This window comes from Lemur catta, chromosome 1 (genome assembly GCF_020740605.2).
Source record: "Lemur catta isolate mLemCat1 chromosome 1, mLemCat1.pri, whole genome shotgun sequence".
In the NCBI taxonomy this organism is placed as follows: Eukaryota; Metazoa; Chordata; class Mammalia; order Primates; family Lemuridae; genus Lemur; species Lemur catta.
The window spans coordinates 239,738,588-239,755,248 of record NC_059128.1 but is presented as its reverse complement, the minus strand read 5'-3'; the positions used below and the strand labels follow the sequence as shown (position 1 = coordinate 239,755,248).

At 36.2% G+C, this 16,661-nt stretch overlaps 1 protein-coding gene across 2 annotated transcripts in view; it reads left to right on the top strand.

Moving 5' to 3' along the window:
• The first annotated feature begins 243 nt into the window (after nucleotides 1-243).
• The window catches only part of ZPLD1 (zona pellucida like domain containing 1), a 39,617-nt gene continuing 23,199 nt past the window's right edge, over nucleotides 244-16,661 (top strand). Inside the window, exons 1-3 of one of the 2 annotated variants that reach the window (XM_045557182.1) lie at nucleotides 244-367; nucleotides 1,649-1,751; nucleotides 3,156-3,269. In XM_045557182.1, the coding sequence (XP_045413138.1) occupies nucleotides 3,164-3,269 (106 nt within the window). In that variant the 5' untranslated portion in view covers nucleotides 244-367; nucleotides 1,649-1,751; nucleotides 3,156-3,163. Of the gene's footprint in view, nucleotides 368-1,648; nucleotides 1,752-3,153; nucleotides 3,270-16,661 lie in introns of both variants that reach the window. The other variant, XM_045557192.1, reaches the window with a different exon arrangement.

Here is a 16,661-nt window from a genome sequence, read left to right as displayed (position 1 = left end):
TGCTCTGCTTAGATTCTCTAACAAGAGTTTGCTAGAGCCATAGTGGGACAGCAAGAACCTCAGTTCATTCCAGAGTAGACCACAGAAATCGGTCTCTACCTTCTGACATGGAACTCCACTGAGCCTTTTTAGCCAGATCAGGACTGGAATATACAAGTCTGCAATCACACCTGTCAAGGGGTAGGGAGCCTGAGCAGCCAGGACATTATGCTTTGATGAGTATTAAGAGTCTGAACATAGTTTCCAAAGCCCAACCAATTACATTTCAGAAAAGGGCTTAGGGACTGTGGTAAGGTAGCATCTCCAAGCTTGCTACTGCGAGTTGATGCTCAGGTTTTATATATGCAGGGGAAATGATGCAGATAAGGTTGAAGATGGGAAATCTGTAAGTTAATAGTTCATAATTTTGTTTTAACTTGTAGGTGGGATATAAAGAACTCAGAAGTCTCAAAAATGCCATAAGCACTGCCAATTTTGTAGGGATTCAAAATATGCATGCTGCCTGTGGAAGAGATGTGCATATTCATTTAAAATCCCTTGCTTAATGTACCTTAATATTAATACACAGATCAGTATAAATATCACTGTAAATCAAATAATATCATTCAACTAATCAGAGCCATCCCTAGCCCATGGGATACCACTGTATTCCTGTCTAGCTCCAGAACACATGGCTTGGCCACAGGGGTTTAGGCCTGGTCATTGTCCCCTCCACTGGATGCCCCTGCTTGAGACACAACCGGCACATCGAAATGTGGTGGCCCTGAAACTAGGATTTTAATATCTTCAGTGTGTCTAAACTATACTGTTTTCTTTATGCACTTGTACTTTATAAGCTGTAATTATCATCTTGAGCTTCAAATGACAAATCTAGGGAATGGTGGAGAAGGAATCTAAATCCGTACTTGCTGATAGCAAAGTCAATATATTTTCTGTTAAATCAAGCTGCCTTCTACCTCTACCTCTACCTCTTATACATAAAAAAATTATTAAAGGTTTTAGTTTCCATAAGAGTGCTATATAGGTTTTGTTCAGAGTGTGAAAGGGAGTCACGTGCCTTTTTTGGACAACTTCAGATTTGGTCTAAAGTTATAAAGCTAACAATTACTACTGCTCTCAGTAGGCTGTTTCAATTGGCATGAGATTTTCATACATTTTTGGTAAGCACGGATGTGTTCAGTTTAGTCTATAATAATATTTTTCACTGTTTTTACTATCAGAAATGAGGGCCTCTCCCTTTTGTAAAAAATAATTTTCTGTTTCTAATGCCCATATTATAAAATATCTCTATTAAGCAAATCACATTAATTACATAAAAATGTATTACTTTTCAGATGAAAAGATTTATTAAAATGTATATGATTTAAAAAGCTAAAGAAAACAGCTGAGGATAAATGACAACCAAGAAAGCATTATATTTATTTAACAACATGATATTTAGGTAGCTTGTGCAGCAAACTTTACCATCAGAAAGACATGGGGTTGAATTTTAGTTCCTCGACTTATTCTCCATGTCCCTTAAACTTTCTGGGACTCATTTTTTTCCCTCTGGACATGGAGTAATAATTCAATCTTCACCCAATCATTATAAGGAATACGAATGAGAGACTATAGATAGGTAAATAATCTGGCACACACGAATCCTTAGGAGACACCTCTGTGTTGGGAGACAGCAGTGTGGGTGAGAGTTTCAGTGCCTTCTGGGAGTTAACAGGACTCATGAGAAGGCAGTGGCAGGGCGTGGTATAAATGCGTGTTTGGTGGCATGTATCACTGAGAACTCAGCTGCTCTCTTTCCTACCAATCTCCCAAAGACTCCAAAAGAGCAGGGCTTATTCTGCTCGAAGTATCTTGACAATGGTGGCGTGGGTGTGCTCAAGGGAGCCTAGGATCTGGGTTAGGCGTCTGTATGAGCCTTTTGTTTATGGACTGACACAGGAAATCAGAACTAACCAGACATATGACTGTTCTCTCCAAAGTCATTAAGTTTGTGCCTGAATATTGTGTTATAATACCAGGGGAAGGAAGCTCCTGCTGAATTAATAATTTTTTCAGTCTATTTTTGAGAGTAAACTTATGCCTTCCTTTCCCACATCCTCATCAAAATGACTTTGTTCACCATAAACTTGTTATTTTAAAACGATGATTCAAAAGCAAGATGTATTTCCTTCCTTTTGCTAAAGACTTTATTAATTAGCTAAGGGCAGATCTTTAAGGATAGCTAAAACACCATTCCCCCCCCAAAATCCAAGCACTTAAAATTCACTAAATTATTTCAGTACAGCATTTCCAATTTTTATTTTGTTTTTGCTTTTTATGCATAGACCAAAACCACCAACCCAAAATATTTTTTTCAGCATGCAAACTATGCTCTGAGAATAAGCTAGACTAAAGTGAATTTTTATTTATTTGTTCAAGCCACACTGACATCTTTAAAAACACCTTCTATCACTCTCTTCTAAGAATTCAATGTTTTCATATGTCTGTCTCTGTCCTTATTACTCACCAAGGAACAGTAATTAGAGGAACTATGATGTTGTTCACATACATAGTACATGCCTGCTCTTCCTTTTACTTTATCCCTGTGTTTCCTGAGAAAATGATACACAAACTATTGACTTTGAAAAGTGGCAGTACTCTAGTCCACATTCTTTTGTGGAGAGAAAATTTTTTCTAACATTATTTGGTCATTAAGAGTATTGAGAATTCTCTCAGAATCAAATACTGAATATTTAAGTTGCTGTGACTCTATGCATGGTGGTATTATAAAGTGTAGAGTTGTCTCCAAATTGGTCAGTCTGCCGAGTTATGCTGTTCTAATCTGCCAGATACTTGTTTTGAGCTCTTCCTGGTTGTAATACAGAATTTTTGTTTTGTAAACTTTATGAGTTACACCTTATCTTCTAATACAAAAGTCTAGATTTGTCAGCCTTTGACAACAAAAGCCAAACATTAAAAATAATATTGGAATATTGTAACCAAACCCCCTTCCTTCATTGCTGTTACTTACTTCTGATAATCCTCATTCCTCTAGTGAGCTTTAACTGCACTGATGTAGACTGCTTATCCAACAGTGAGCTGAGATCAGCCTCAGTCTTTCTAGTGAGTAGGAGTGAAGGCTGGTGATATCCATATGACAAATAACTCTTTTCTAGGTTTTGCAATGGAACAAATATGGTTGCTGCTGCTTCTAACAATTAGAGTGCTTCCGGGCTCTGCTCAGTTCAATGGCTACAACTGTGATGCCAGCCTCCACAGTAGATTTCCTGGTAAGTCTGAACCTAATTTATTCTCTAATTGCCTCTGGAAAGAGTGATTATGTTTGAATAACAAATCATTTAAATATATATGGAAAATGGGGAGCTATCCCTTACAGTAAGTGAATGTTAACAAGAGGCAAATGACAAAAGACAGTTTTCTGGAGTTGTAATTTATATCCACATTAACATACAAAGTGTTCATCATAGTTAATATTATTATTAATACAGTGGATGCTTACAGATGTGAAAAATATTGGCTAGTGAGTAATAAAATTGGGAGAAGCTAATTTCATTCAGAATTTGCCTAATTTGTGTCTTTTTTCCTCATAAGTTATTTCAGACTTTTAAAACTTCTCTTATATACTAATAGATTTATTTAGGAGTATGCTTAAAAAATGTTTGAAATATTATGCAATACTGAAAAAATACTATTTCAAAGAAATGGTGACAACCACCAGAGCACACAGGTCAGCTTCAGAATAAATTTCACAGAAACTAAGAAATATTGTGACATATGAGATTTGACCATATTGATGGACATGTCACCCGGGTTCCTAAAATCTGTTTTCAGTGAGAAGGCACTCGACCTTCTATTTATTTCTCATTTTATATTAGCTAAAGTTATAGAACCACACAGTTAGTTCGACATTTACAAAATGAAGATTAGATAATCTGAAATACTTTGCCAAGTCTGCCATTCAACCTGAATACCTTTGGCCATGTTTTACATTCTCTAAACCTGCCAGTTTTCCTATGTTTGGAACATGCTAGGAAATAGTACCCCTGCATAGAGCATTCAGTAGGTAGTCACAAAGATGAAATGAGACATCTACATCAGAACAAAGGCCAGCACGTGTCTGAAGGTCTTCATGAACCCAGACCTGGTATGCAAGTGTTTGGCATATTAAGTAAAATATAGAAGTCATGGTGGGAAATGCCTAAAGGTAAGTCTAGAAAGGTATGCTACAGCAGGGTTAATACTTTTGAATGAGTTTTTTTTTTTACACTTTTTACTATGGAAAATTTCAAACGTATATAAAAGTAGAGATTAGTAAAAAGAGCACTCACATTAATCACTCAGCATTGTCAATTGTCAACATTTGTAAATTTTATTTCATCTCTCTCTCATCACTCCTATCTCTGGAATATTTTAAATAAATTCATTATTTATGTTTTGATATTTATATGTAATGGAAAAGAATTTAAAAATCACTATATTTCATGTATACATCTAAGAAACTTAATCATCCCTTATTATCATCTAATACTTGGCCAACTTGCTTCTTAAATCTCCACACAGTGCATTTGTTGGTGTGTCTCTTAGTCTATTTTCAATTATAACAGTTCCCCTCTGTCCTTTGCATTTTCAAAATACTATTTATCTCTTTGAATGATTTGATCATTTGTCTTATAGAATTGTGACACTTGGATTTGGCTTGCTGCAAATGCTCCTCTTCTGTCTACCCTGTAAACTAATTAGAGCTAGAGGTTTGAGTAAATTCAGGTTCAATTGCTTTGGCAATAATGCTTTATGTGTTATTTTGTACAATGAAAGTGTTTTGTCTTTATTTTTTAGGCAATGAAGAGCCATTGAGTTTTTTAAAACAAACTTTTTTAAGGGTTGATGTGATCATATTTTGTTTTAGAAAGCAGATGTTGGGAAAAAATGTGAACAATGGACTCAAGTTAGAAGAGACTAGAAAAGCAGAAAGAAATATTACAAAGACAAGGAAGTGGAAGCAATACAAAGGGACAACTATTAAGAGATATTTTGGTGGTGGACTGAGCAGAATTTGAGAAGTGATTCAATTTGGGAGGTGAGAGAAAAGATAACTAGAGGATAATTTGAACTTAGACAACTGCATGTTGATGCTGCTGACACCAAAAACATAGGACACTTGCATGTTTTAGAAAGGAAAGTTTGGGTTTGGAAGTAATAGGTTTCAGTCATTTTTAGAATGTATAGTGGCGGCTTCTATCCAATTATGGGAAATATGGACCTGGGTCTGAGAAGAGAGTTTGAACTGAAGATAGAGGGCTGAATCCCCATGCAGTGAGTGAGCAATGAATAGGTGGTAGAAAAATGAAAGGCATGAAAACGGGCTACTATTTAGATAACTTTTGTGATGAAAGAAAGAGAGGGGTAACCTGAGCCAGAAATTGAAATGAGAAAAAACGTGTTCTCAATTAGAGGCCTGAGCATATGTGAGTAAAGGGGGAGTATTCAGAAATTGGACATAGTAATGAAGAAATAATTATGTAATGAGGAAAGAAAATATGGAAGGGATCAATGGTGCATGGGAAAGAGTTAACCTTGGGAAAATAGTAGCTTTTCTTTTGATTTCGGAGAGAAGAAGAGATACAGACACAGTGGAAAAGGTGACAGATGCTAACCGTGTTCACCGTCTCAGTGTAGTGGCAGGTAGTGGCCCTCATCAGAGTGACTGGTGCCGACGGAGGGTGGTCAGGCCGTGACCCTGGTATGGATGGATAGGAAGGCCAAATAGTAAAAAGATTGCTCAGCAGGGAGGATTTGGCTGGTGTGGTAGTTATTTAAAGATAAATAAAACATATTAATGAACCAGGAAGTGACTAGGGCAGCAGAAGGAAGTATTTATCATATGGTAAATTTAAAAAATTATGTTAAAACATCCATTTGCAATGGCATCAACTGACCATCTGCATCAAAATCACCTGGGATAGTTGTTAAAAGTGGGGACTCCCCTGCTTCACCCCAAATGTGTGATGTCAAAGTCCCCAAATGGGGTGTTGGGAATCTGTGTTTTAAACCCTGCAGACAAGTCTAATGTACGTTTACGGTTAAGAAGTGATAGTATATTCTATTATTTTCTTGCATCCATTATTCTAATCGAAAGCATAATAATGTGTTGGGGAAATATAATTAAAAACAAAATCTCCCAATCCAGAAATCCTTTCTGCCAAGGTAGCAGAGAGAGAAAACACTTTTATCACTGAGTAATCATTAAACCAGAGTATGCTGAGCATCACAGGCAATCTCGAAGAGAATTGCAAAGACAGAACAAATCTCACCTTTTTATATAGGCAGGCAGATAGAACCCATTACATATATGCTTTCAAGATAGACAATAACTAGTTCTCAAACAAGAGGACTTGACAGTACCATTTGTCACACCTTGTTCATCCCAATTTTACCTGGCAAATAGGGTGATCATCTGTGTTAACTTATTGCCTTTATCCAGAGGAAAAATTAACTTATATCTTTGAGACAGGAGGTAGTTTTGTCATTTGGAGTGAGGTTCACACCAAAGTTAGCCTCCTACCCTTACACAGAAAGTAGGAGAAAGGGGTATTAACTCCCTTGACGTTTACATTTCAAAGAGATGGCTCTCAGGTCTTTGAGAAAGACATTCCTGGGTCATAAATCTTATGAAAGTTCCATCTAGTTTTCAAAAGGATTTATACACATTTCAAAGAGAGGAGAAAGTACGTGTAATTATTATACAAGTTTTCTGAAGTAAATCCTCTAGGAAAAAGGTGGGAGAAGAATTCTCTTCCTTTATTTCCAACAGGGAGAATTAAGCTTCTTATTTTTAATTTGTGTTTTTCCTTACTCATTTTAGTATTATCTGGCTTAGACAACAAATTTCCAAACTTGCTACACATACGTATGTGCACACATACACACACAGAGTTACAATTTAAAATTTGTTTTGAAAAAAAAAAACCTAAAATCTAAATAAAGCAGGAGAGGCTTTAAGTTTGTTATTTAATACCCACATTTTGCAGGTTGTTTTCAGAAAGAAGATCAGAGTGAGCAAATAAAGCCTAAAGATTAATTGTGTACTGACCTCTTGACTTGAGGCTTCTCTTCCACATCAGGATCACCCTAGATGTCATCAGGACCCCCACAAGCTGCTCCAGTCCCAAGCAATGGGACAGAATGAGAATGAGTCTGGCAAAGGAGAAGGGCTATCTAAATGCAAAGCAATGTTAATAACGATGAGAGTAATCATCTCACCCTATCTGACCTTTGCTGTTTCATAACATTAAAACTATTTTCTTTCATTTCCATGGCATTTATCGTGGGGCCAAGAGAACCACCATGGTCTAATTCATTGAAATTCAAAGGGATACCATTTATTTTTAAAGGTAGTTAACTCTTGAATATCCAAACTAATAGCAAGGAGCAGACTCTTATACCACTTTTAGTTGTGATCTTTCCAGAATAAAACTCAAAACGTAGTTGATTTTCAGAATACTAAGGAATTATTTGGCCAGAGTAAAATATACAGATAAATTCACTTGCCTCTATGATGGATGGATATCTTCTGAAACTAGCCCCCTGTTTTGAAAGTGGGTAATATATGACTGTCAGACTAAACTTTCTGGCCTCTAAAGAAGTCTTTAATGATAAAGGCACATCCAAGGAGAGAAATGGGTTTATGGCACCAGAAACTTCAAGGCTTGACACTGTCTAATGGTGAACTAAACAGTTAGGGGAAACTGAATGTGAGTCCATGTTTTATAACTTGTCATATGATATTCTATTAACACTAATAAGGAAGCAGGACAATAGGTTCCATGTATTGAGTACTAGGCACATTGCAGAATTCTCTCTTTTATTCTTAAAAATAAACCTAAAAAATCTTTTTTAATCCTCAGTTTATAGTTAGGGAAACAGAGGATTAAAATGATGTTGGGATGGAGAATCACAATGGAAATTACCACCTTAAAAAATCTGAAAAGTCATGTGGTACAGGAATTTGTTTAGCCTTTTCAAGACCTGCTTCACGAAGGAAATCTTTTTTTCCAGCAATACCTATTAATATTTCAATGAACACGAGTGTTTCACAGGAAAGAAAATTGAGATTCAATGATTTACACAATAGAATTCATGGGTGAATTAAACAAAATGAACTGTCTAATTTTGTGTTAGGCTTTGCTTAGCTATTGCATTGTCCTGTGCCTAAAGACAAAGTAAGAGTGGTTAATGGAGTAATTGTCCCGGGGCATATGTTCTGGCTCTCTGTGTAGATGCAAAAGGCTGATTCTCCTGTCTTCCTACTTGGTAGTAGTGTTGCCGTCTTCAGGTTGTCAAGAGGATGTGCTGCTTCCCACTCTGCGCATATGACTGCAATTGCTAGACCAGATGAGGCAGAAGAACTGATCCAGGCAGCCATTGTTTATCACATTCTGATTAATCTACAGTGATAAGGTGCAGTGAAGAGAGCAATTAGTAAATTCAGTGACTGAATAATTCAGGGTCTATAGTTTTCTGTATTTTAGTTGCATGAATTTTCTACTTCCTCTGTTTTTATAAGTAAAACCCATATGCTTTTTTTCTGCCTGAAAAAGATGACCAAACTCTTCTGGTGCCCAAGAACGTGAAGCAGCAAGTGTGATTATAAGTCTGCAAAGTTTGCCTCAGACAGGGTATGCATTTCCTACAGCACTGGAAACAGCTTGCACTTGCTAACGAGAAACAGATGTTGTGATAAAAAACTGAGGTGGCAAGAAACCTGTTCAATATAGAGAGGAAACTTGCATTCCTAATCCACTTTAAATTCTTCATCAGCTGTTAGTACTTTGTGTAGATGAAATATCAATACCCCTTTAGGACTTCTTGCTCTTTGAGCACCAAAGCCTCAATCTTGTCTAAAAGCTTGGTGAAAGGAAATGTAACTTTCAAAAAAGAATTAAAACAACGTATATGGCATCTGTTCTGTAGGCAATTTGTAAGTTTATGTAGTGCCAGATATCCCTACTCTCATTTTAGAGATAAAAGCAGAAATGTTATATAAATCAACTCATAATCTACTAAAAGGGTAAAAATTAATATTGGAATATTTATTGGAGCCCAGTAAGTAGATTATTTCCAGGTGAGATTTTTCTATGGCACTACAAAACACCCTCCAGCATACAGAAAAGGTTCCTCTTACTATATTGAATAGGTTTTTGTTTATACTATTAGTTTTAAACCAATACTACTTTTAAGTAATACAAACCAGCCCATCCAATACAAGTGTGATATTATTCTCAGGAATCCCTGCATCTGAACTGCACAGAACCTCTGCTGTGGATCACCCACCCTACCCTATGTCTTCTCCAATTGTTTCAGAGTCCCCAGGGTGGGATTTAAACCATGCTCAGGAGAAATCCACTCAAGTTATTTTACTCTGAACTTCTTGACCACAGTGCCGTGGGCACTACCTTTGGTAGAAGTGCTTTTCATGAAAACAATGGGCCACTTGTCATAGCTGCCTTTTGAGGCGGGCTGTTCTGCTTCTTCCAGTTATTAAACTTCCATGGTTTGTGGAATGGGGTAGAGATAAGGGTAGGGGAAGACATCCTCTTCCCAGTTTTGTTTTACACGTTGCTACAAGAGCACTAAAGTAAACTTACTTGAGCTGTCTCACAGAGCCTTTTGTGAGCCCTCTTTCCCTGAGATTCAAACCAGTTAGTTCCTCAGATAAAGAAGCCAGTCTGACACACTCCCATTAATGATTTTTGTCTTTCTCTCTCCTGTTACTTTTACAGACTTTTCCCTCTTGTAAGCATGTGAATCATGCAAATAGACATTTGGTGGGAGTGCTTGACCCCACCAAGTGGAATGCACCTAAGAGTTTAGCTTCTATCCCACCCAAATACGTAGTTGTGTCTTAGCACCTGCACTGACTGAGAGACTTGCAACATTGGTTTTACCTGTAAGCTTGTGAGAAATGCAGAAATTCAAGACCCACCTGAGATCTACTGAATCAGAATCTGCATTTTAACAACAGTGTTTGGTGATTCATCTGCACGGTGGAGTATATGAAGTGCTGGTTAAAGCATGGTCCTCATGATGACCTTGCTAGCTTTATGTTTTTACAGAATCACAGTGGTTATGCCACCTCTAGCAGACCATCATGGCCATGCTTGCTATTAATGATAATAGACATCAAGAAATGTATCACCATTAAAAATTCACTTTTTAAAATGAGGCAAGATAGCTAGTTACCAAGACCAATACGGTTAAAGAGGTAAAATACCTAAATACCTTGCAAAAATCTGTTAATTTAATATTATTTAATGGGTTGAATTTTCTCAATTTTAAGCCAGAAAATATCGGACAATAAGAATTTTGGTGTTCCTCAAAAACTCTGAAAACAGAGGCAGTTGGCAGAGTACAGATAGGAAATAGGAGATCTGGACAAACAGTCAGTATGAACCTATGTCAATTGTGCACATATTTTTTGTGAATTTTGGAACTTGATATTAAAGAGTTAGAAACCATGTAGGCTGCGAAAGAATTGAATTAAATATATCTTAATAAACATTTGCTGAGTACTCTCGGAAAACTCAGAACTCTCAGTGAGTTCATAATTTAATAGAAAAGCAAATATCCACTCCCAGATATTATATAAGTGATATAGTAGATCCACAGTTAAAGTGATATGGGATAGAGCACATGAGGAGGATTACACTCCATTGGGAAAATTAGGGAAAGACTCATAAGTCTCATCAAAGGGCAACTTTGATATTATTTTAGTGTTCTCAGCTTATTTCTCTTTTTACTTGAATGCTCTCTTGGATAATTTCAGCTATTATGATTGTTATTGGTATATTGATATTTGGTAATTCTCAAATTTATATTTCTTACTGTATTCTATCCCCGAAATATTAGACTTATATTTCCAACTACTTGCTGTACATGTCTGCTTCAGTGTTCCATATGTACCTCAGCCTCTTAAAAACAGAGCTCATTATCTTTCTCCTTTCTGAATTCTTTGTCTCAGGGATCATCCACCTGCTCATCAAAGCTAGAAACCTAAACATTAGTGACATCCCCTTCTCTTCATGCCATCATTTAGTCAATTTGTTATAAAATTTAAGCAATTGTAACTATTTCATTTCTTCCTCACAATCCCTTTCAAACACCTCTTCCCTAACAAGACAAGGTTGTATATAGTGTTGTTTATAAACTTTTAGCACATCATTATCAGGCTACATTTTAATTGTCCACTTTTCCTCTGTGAAGAAGCTCCTTGAAGGAAGGGAACCTCTTGTTGATGTTTTTATCTTCAGAACCTAGTACAAAGAATGACATACTATTTACACAATAAATATTTTTTTGGAATACTTTGTTGACATGAAGTGACATATAGTTTAGAACTAGAAAATAAATAGAACCGATAGCCTCTAGCTTAGAACAAAACTGGTGGCATTGATCTTGTATATTCAATTCTGGTACATTCTACCTTTTTATTTTACTTTATACACTGACCTCCAGAATTGCTTTTCATAGAGATGTTTACTTTTTTAGATCCATGGTGCAGAAACATTTTGAGTCACTGCACTGTAGTGCTAAGTACCAGCCTACAGACAAATTTTGAAGAGTTGTAATCTTTGTATTGCAGAATATATGTGTGCAGGTAATTTGATAATTGCATTTGTCTGTACTCATTATGCTATAAATAATTAGAAAATGTTAAAATAAACATTCTGATGCTAGTGAGAGGAAGTATAGGTCTTGAATTTAACAGTATTAAGATGAAATGAAAATGATTCAGTCTATCAAAAGCTAGGAATCTTTAGCCGCATCTGGATGCTGTTGGATTTAAGCAAGTTGAGTATGGAATTGTTGAAAAAAATAACAAAGTTAGATATACTTATTAGATATGTAAATGGTATACTGCAAATATATTTTCCGTAATTGTGTCTAAAGGCAAGGGTGTAATTAAACGTTCTAGGAATAGAAATTTATTGGGGGTATAGAAGTTGGATGAATCCTTATTCATAAATATATAATTGAATCCAGCCCCTCTTTACTCTCATTTATATGATAGCCACATTCTATGAACCCCAAATCAGGAAACATTTTTATACATGGTGAGATAGATGGTTGACAGTGTGACAGGATATTTAAAATTTGCATAATTTTAGAAAATCTGAGACAGACAAACCCATTGCCTGATTGATGGGTGAGAGGAGTACAGAATATTATTTTTACCCTATTTGATTGGAAATTACATTGCATTTAATTCCTATGGAAAGCTTAGCTTGGTTAAAATACCAGAGGAGAAACATTGCTATTTTGGCAATGTAACTGCACATAAACTCTGCAAGCAGACTGCTATTTAACATACTTAGTATCTTTAAACACAAAACATTAAAATCAAACCCCTAAAGATATGTATTCCTTTGCTTTTTTTGGCATTAGCTTATACTCATTAGGTTATTTAATACTGGACAATCATTCAAAGGAATAGTCAGGACAGGGATTGGACAGTAAAAGGCTCAAAAAATTTAGTTGCTAAGAGCAACTGTTATTCAGTATCTCTGAAAAAAAAAAAAAACTCAACTGTTGGAAGAAAATGCCCTTTGGCAACTTGAAGTATCCTTTTTTTCCCCCCTCAAAGCCTCACAAATGGTAAAGTTGTGCTGAATGGATGTCTTTAGTATCTACAACCAGGAAAAAATGTGTTCCTCTGAAATATAGTGAAAAGTCTTTAGAAAACTGGGTTAGGATAGATTTGAGAAGATCTCTTTTCTCACACTACAAAAAGCCTTTACTTTGTTATCGTATCTTGAAGTGGGATCAGCTTGTAGCAAATTCAGTTCCATTGCAGGGGTCACAAATCTTCAGTTATAAAGCAGAAAACAGAAGAAAGCTCCACATCTAGTCACAGAAATCATTGTCATTTGTTAAGGTATTCTAAGCATCAATTAACCCCTCAGATAGAGGTAAGGAAGCTGGATTCTTTAGATGATTTAAGTTGAGAAGAAGGATACCTCTCTTTTGTGACATATTTATTGATATGTATTCACTTTGGTGAGTTTATGATATATCACATAATGCGATGATGCTTGTTCTCTATTACTGAGCATAAAGCAAATTCTTAGTGAACGCTTTAAAAGTTGAGGATTTGATTTGACATTCAGGGAGACGTTCTGTTTCCTTCAAGAGACCATTTTACATGTAAAGGTTTCCTGTGATCTTACTTGTGCCTGCCACTTGGCCTCATTCCCTGCCATTTCCTCCTTTGCATTTTACATTTTAATGAAAATGGAACTGCCCAGCTCCCAACAGCCTGAGCATGTTTCATTATTCACACTGTCCCCTCTGTGCTATTCATTTTCCACTCCTTTAGGTAGCTAACTCCTACTGATACTTCAAAACTAAGCTCAATACCATCTTCTTAAGGAAGTTATTACTAACCGGCTGGTCTGGGTGAGGTTGTATTTCCTGGCCACCCCATAGCTCTCTGTGCAATCATTCTGTCAATATGGACCACGTTAATGTGTTTATCTCAGTTATCGACTCAACTGTTGCAGTATACAAGTGCTTGGGTTCAAGTAACCCTTGTTTTACTCAATAATATTAATACTTTACTAAAAATAACTTAATCATAAGTTATTGATGTTAATCTCTTTCTGTGCCTAATTTATACATTTACCTTTATCATGAGTATGTATGTTTGGTGCTGCCCATGGTTTGATGCGTCCACTAAGGGTCTTGGAACATATTTCCTGAGGTTAAGAGGGGGCATATCGTATTTGAGAACAGGACACTACATTTTGAATCTTCCAGTACTTTATGTGATTACTCACTGGAGTACACCCATCAGTGAACATAATAGCTTTACTGCCTTCTGGGACATTCAGTTTATTGAGAAGACAAATATACAAATACATGTATGACCCTAAGGGAATACAATAGCATAAAACAGAGTGGCATGCTTTAGACTCGGAATCAGGGAAGTCTTTGGAAAAAGAAACTCAAATTGGAGAACTGAAGTATGAGTAGGAGTTACCCAGGCAATGCTTTGCGGCTGGAAGAGTGCTCCAAGCCTAAGAAAGAACACTGATTCAAGGCCTTGTTCATAAATCTGTATTATGCTTTCCAAAATGCTACACAGTACTTTATTGAGGAATAATGTACCTATAAGATTTGCCAATCTTAAGGGTACAGCTTTAAATATTAACATATGCATACACTCACATAACCCCCACCCAAATCAAGATAGAAAGCATTTTTATCTCCCTCCAAATTTTTCTTGTGCCCCCTATGCTAGACAATGCCACCCCAGGAGGTTACCACTGTTCACATGGTTTCTATCACTCAGGATGATACTTTTAAAGATCTGAAAGAAGTTCGGTGTAACAAATGTAGGGAGGAAGGGTGATAGAGGAGGAAGAGAGATAAGAATGCAGAGGTAGGCAGGTGTCAGATCATGGAGAGTCTTGAGGCCCTGGATCAAGATTTGGACATTTGGTCTGGGTGTGATGAGCAGCTGTTGAAGATCTAAGCGAGAGGGTGACATGATCAGATTAATGTATGAACAGCTGTACTAATTGAAGGAGGTTAAAAGTGGAAATAAGTCTGGGTGCGGTGGCTCACGCCTGTAATCCTAGCACTTTGGGAGGCCGAGGCAGGAGAATCCCTTGAGGTTAGGAGTTCAAGACCATCCTGAGCAAGAGTGAGACTTTGTCTCTATAAAAAATAGAAAAATTAGCTAGATTTGGTGGCACATATCTGTAGTCCCAGCTACTTGAGAGGCTGAGGCAGGAGGATAGCTTAGGCCCAGGAGTGTGAGGTTGCAGTGAGCTATAATGGCACCACTGCACTCTATCCTGAGCAACAGAGGGAGACCATGTCTCAAAAAAAAAAAAAAGTGGAAATTATGGAAATGGTTAGGAAGTTAATGCAATATTCCAGGGAAAAGATAATGATGACATAGGGAAAGCAATAATTCACAGAGGGATAAAAATCAATAGATTTAAGATGAATTTTGAAGTTCATAGACTATAAATAGTTATTAAAATGAGCAGTATTATTTTAGGAAAGAGCATCATTTAAAAGTTATGATTGCATTTAAACAGTTAATTTACTGAAAGCCATAGAGATAGTCCCCTAATTTTAAATGTTATTTATTATTTTCTAGGTTGGCAAAGCATACTACATAATTAATTCACTTTATTTTTCCACCTACAAAGGGAATATTGCTTGGAATTTTCTATAAAATTTCTAATATTTGCCCTTGGCTATGAAAAAATTTTTTACTATTTCTTTGTAGCTAATTGCAATTAGCTTAAAATTATTCCTACACATAGAAATTTCCATATTGACTTATTTACACGCTCAACATATAACTCACTTTGCCAGCAAAAAAACAGTATATAAAATAAATACCATATTCCAAAGAGAGATGTTGTTGAACACTTCTACTCTTAGAGTAGAACTGAGTTATTTAAGCAAATTAATCCTATGCTAAAAATCTTGAATGACATTTACATATTACTTAGGTGGACATCCTATCATTTGCCAAAAATATATTTTATTTTGTTTGGTTTTCCTTTTTTGAACAAAGTTATTTGTCCAAATAGCCTAATCAGGTTTTGTTTGTTTCCACGTTTTGAAAACCTAATGCTTGTTTCAGATTTTTTTATCTAACTGGTAAAATAGAGTGATAAAAAGTGGTAAGGTTACTGTATTAGTTTTCTAGGGCTGTTGTAACAAAGTATCACAAATGAGGTAATTTAAAACAGCAGAAATTTATTATCTCATGGGATGATTTAAAACACAGAAATTTATTGTCTCACAATTCTGGAGGTCAGAAGTTCAAAATCAAGGCAGGACCACACTACCTCTGAGAGAAGAATCCTGTCTTGTTTCTTCTAGCTTCCTGTGATTTGCTGGCCATCTTGGGTGTGCCTTGGCTTGTAGATGCATCACTCAGATCCTCTGTCTTCATGTGGCGTCCTCTTTGTGCCCCTGTTTCTTTTATAAGGACACCAGTCATATTGGATTAGGGCCCTACCCTACTCCATCTTAACTAATTGAATCTGCTACAACCTTATTTCCAAAGAAAGTCTGAAGTACTGGGAGTTAGGACTTCAGCATACGTTTACAGAGGGTAGAAGGGGGACACAATTCAACCCATTAACAGTTACCAAAACTGATAAAAGTAAAGTCTTCTGCCACTTTGAAATTACCTAACAGCCAACTCTCCATTTCCTGCATACATTTTCTTCACCACATGTAGAAAAATAACTAAATAGAGATATGGAAAGCTTTGTGTGTGTACGTGCATGTGTGCACGAGTGCTGACTTCTACATACATAGAATGGATCCCACCACTGATTACTCATGGAGTCATAGAGAACTATGCAAATTGTATTTTATAATACATTTCCATGCCTAGTCCATTCCTTTTATTGAGGCATGCATAGTCATTGGCAAAATTTTCTTAGAGTAAGCTATAAATTTTTGTTCATAATATCAGCACACTATTTTTCATTCCCTTTCTCTCTAGTGTGATTTAATTTAGGCAAAATAAAATGGAATTCTGATGGATGGCTTTTGTTTATACATCCTGGATAAGATGGGTTATCAAACACCAAAGTGCTTAACAATTTGGTTTAGGGTGGATTTTAACT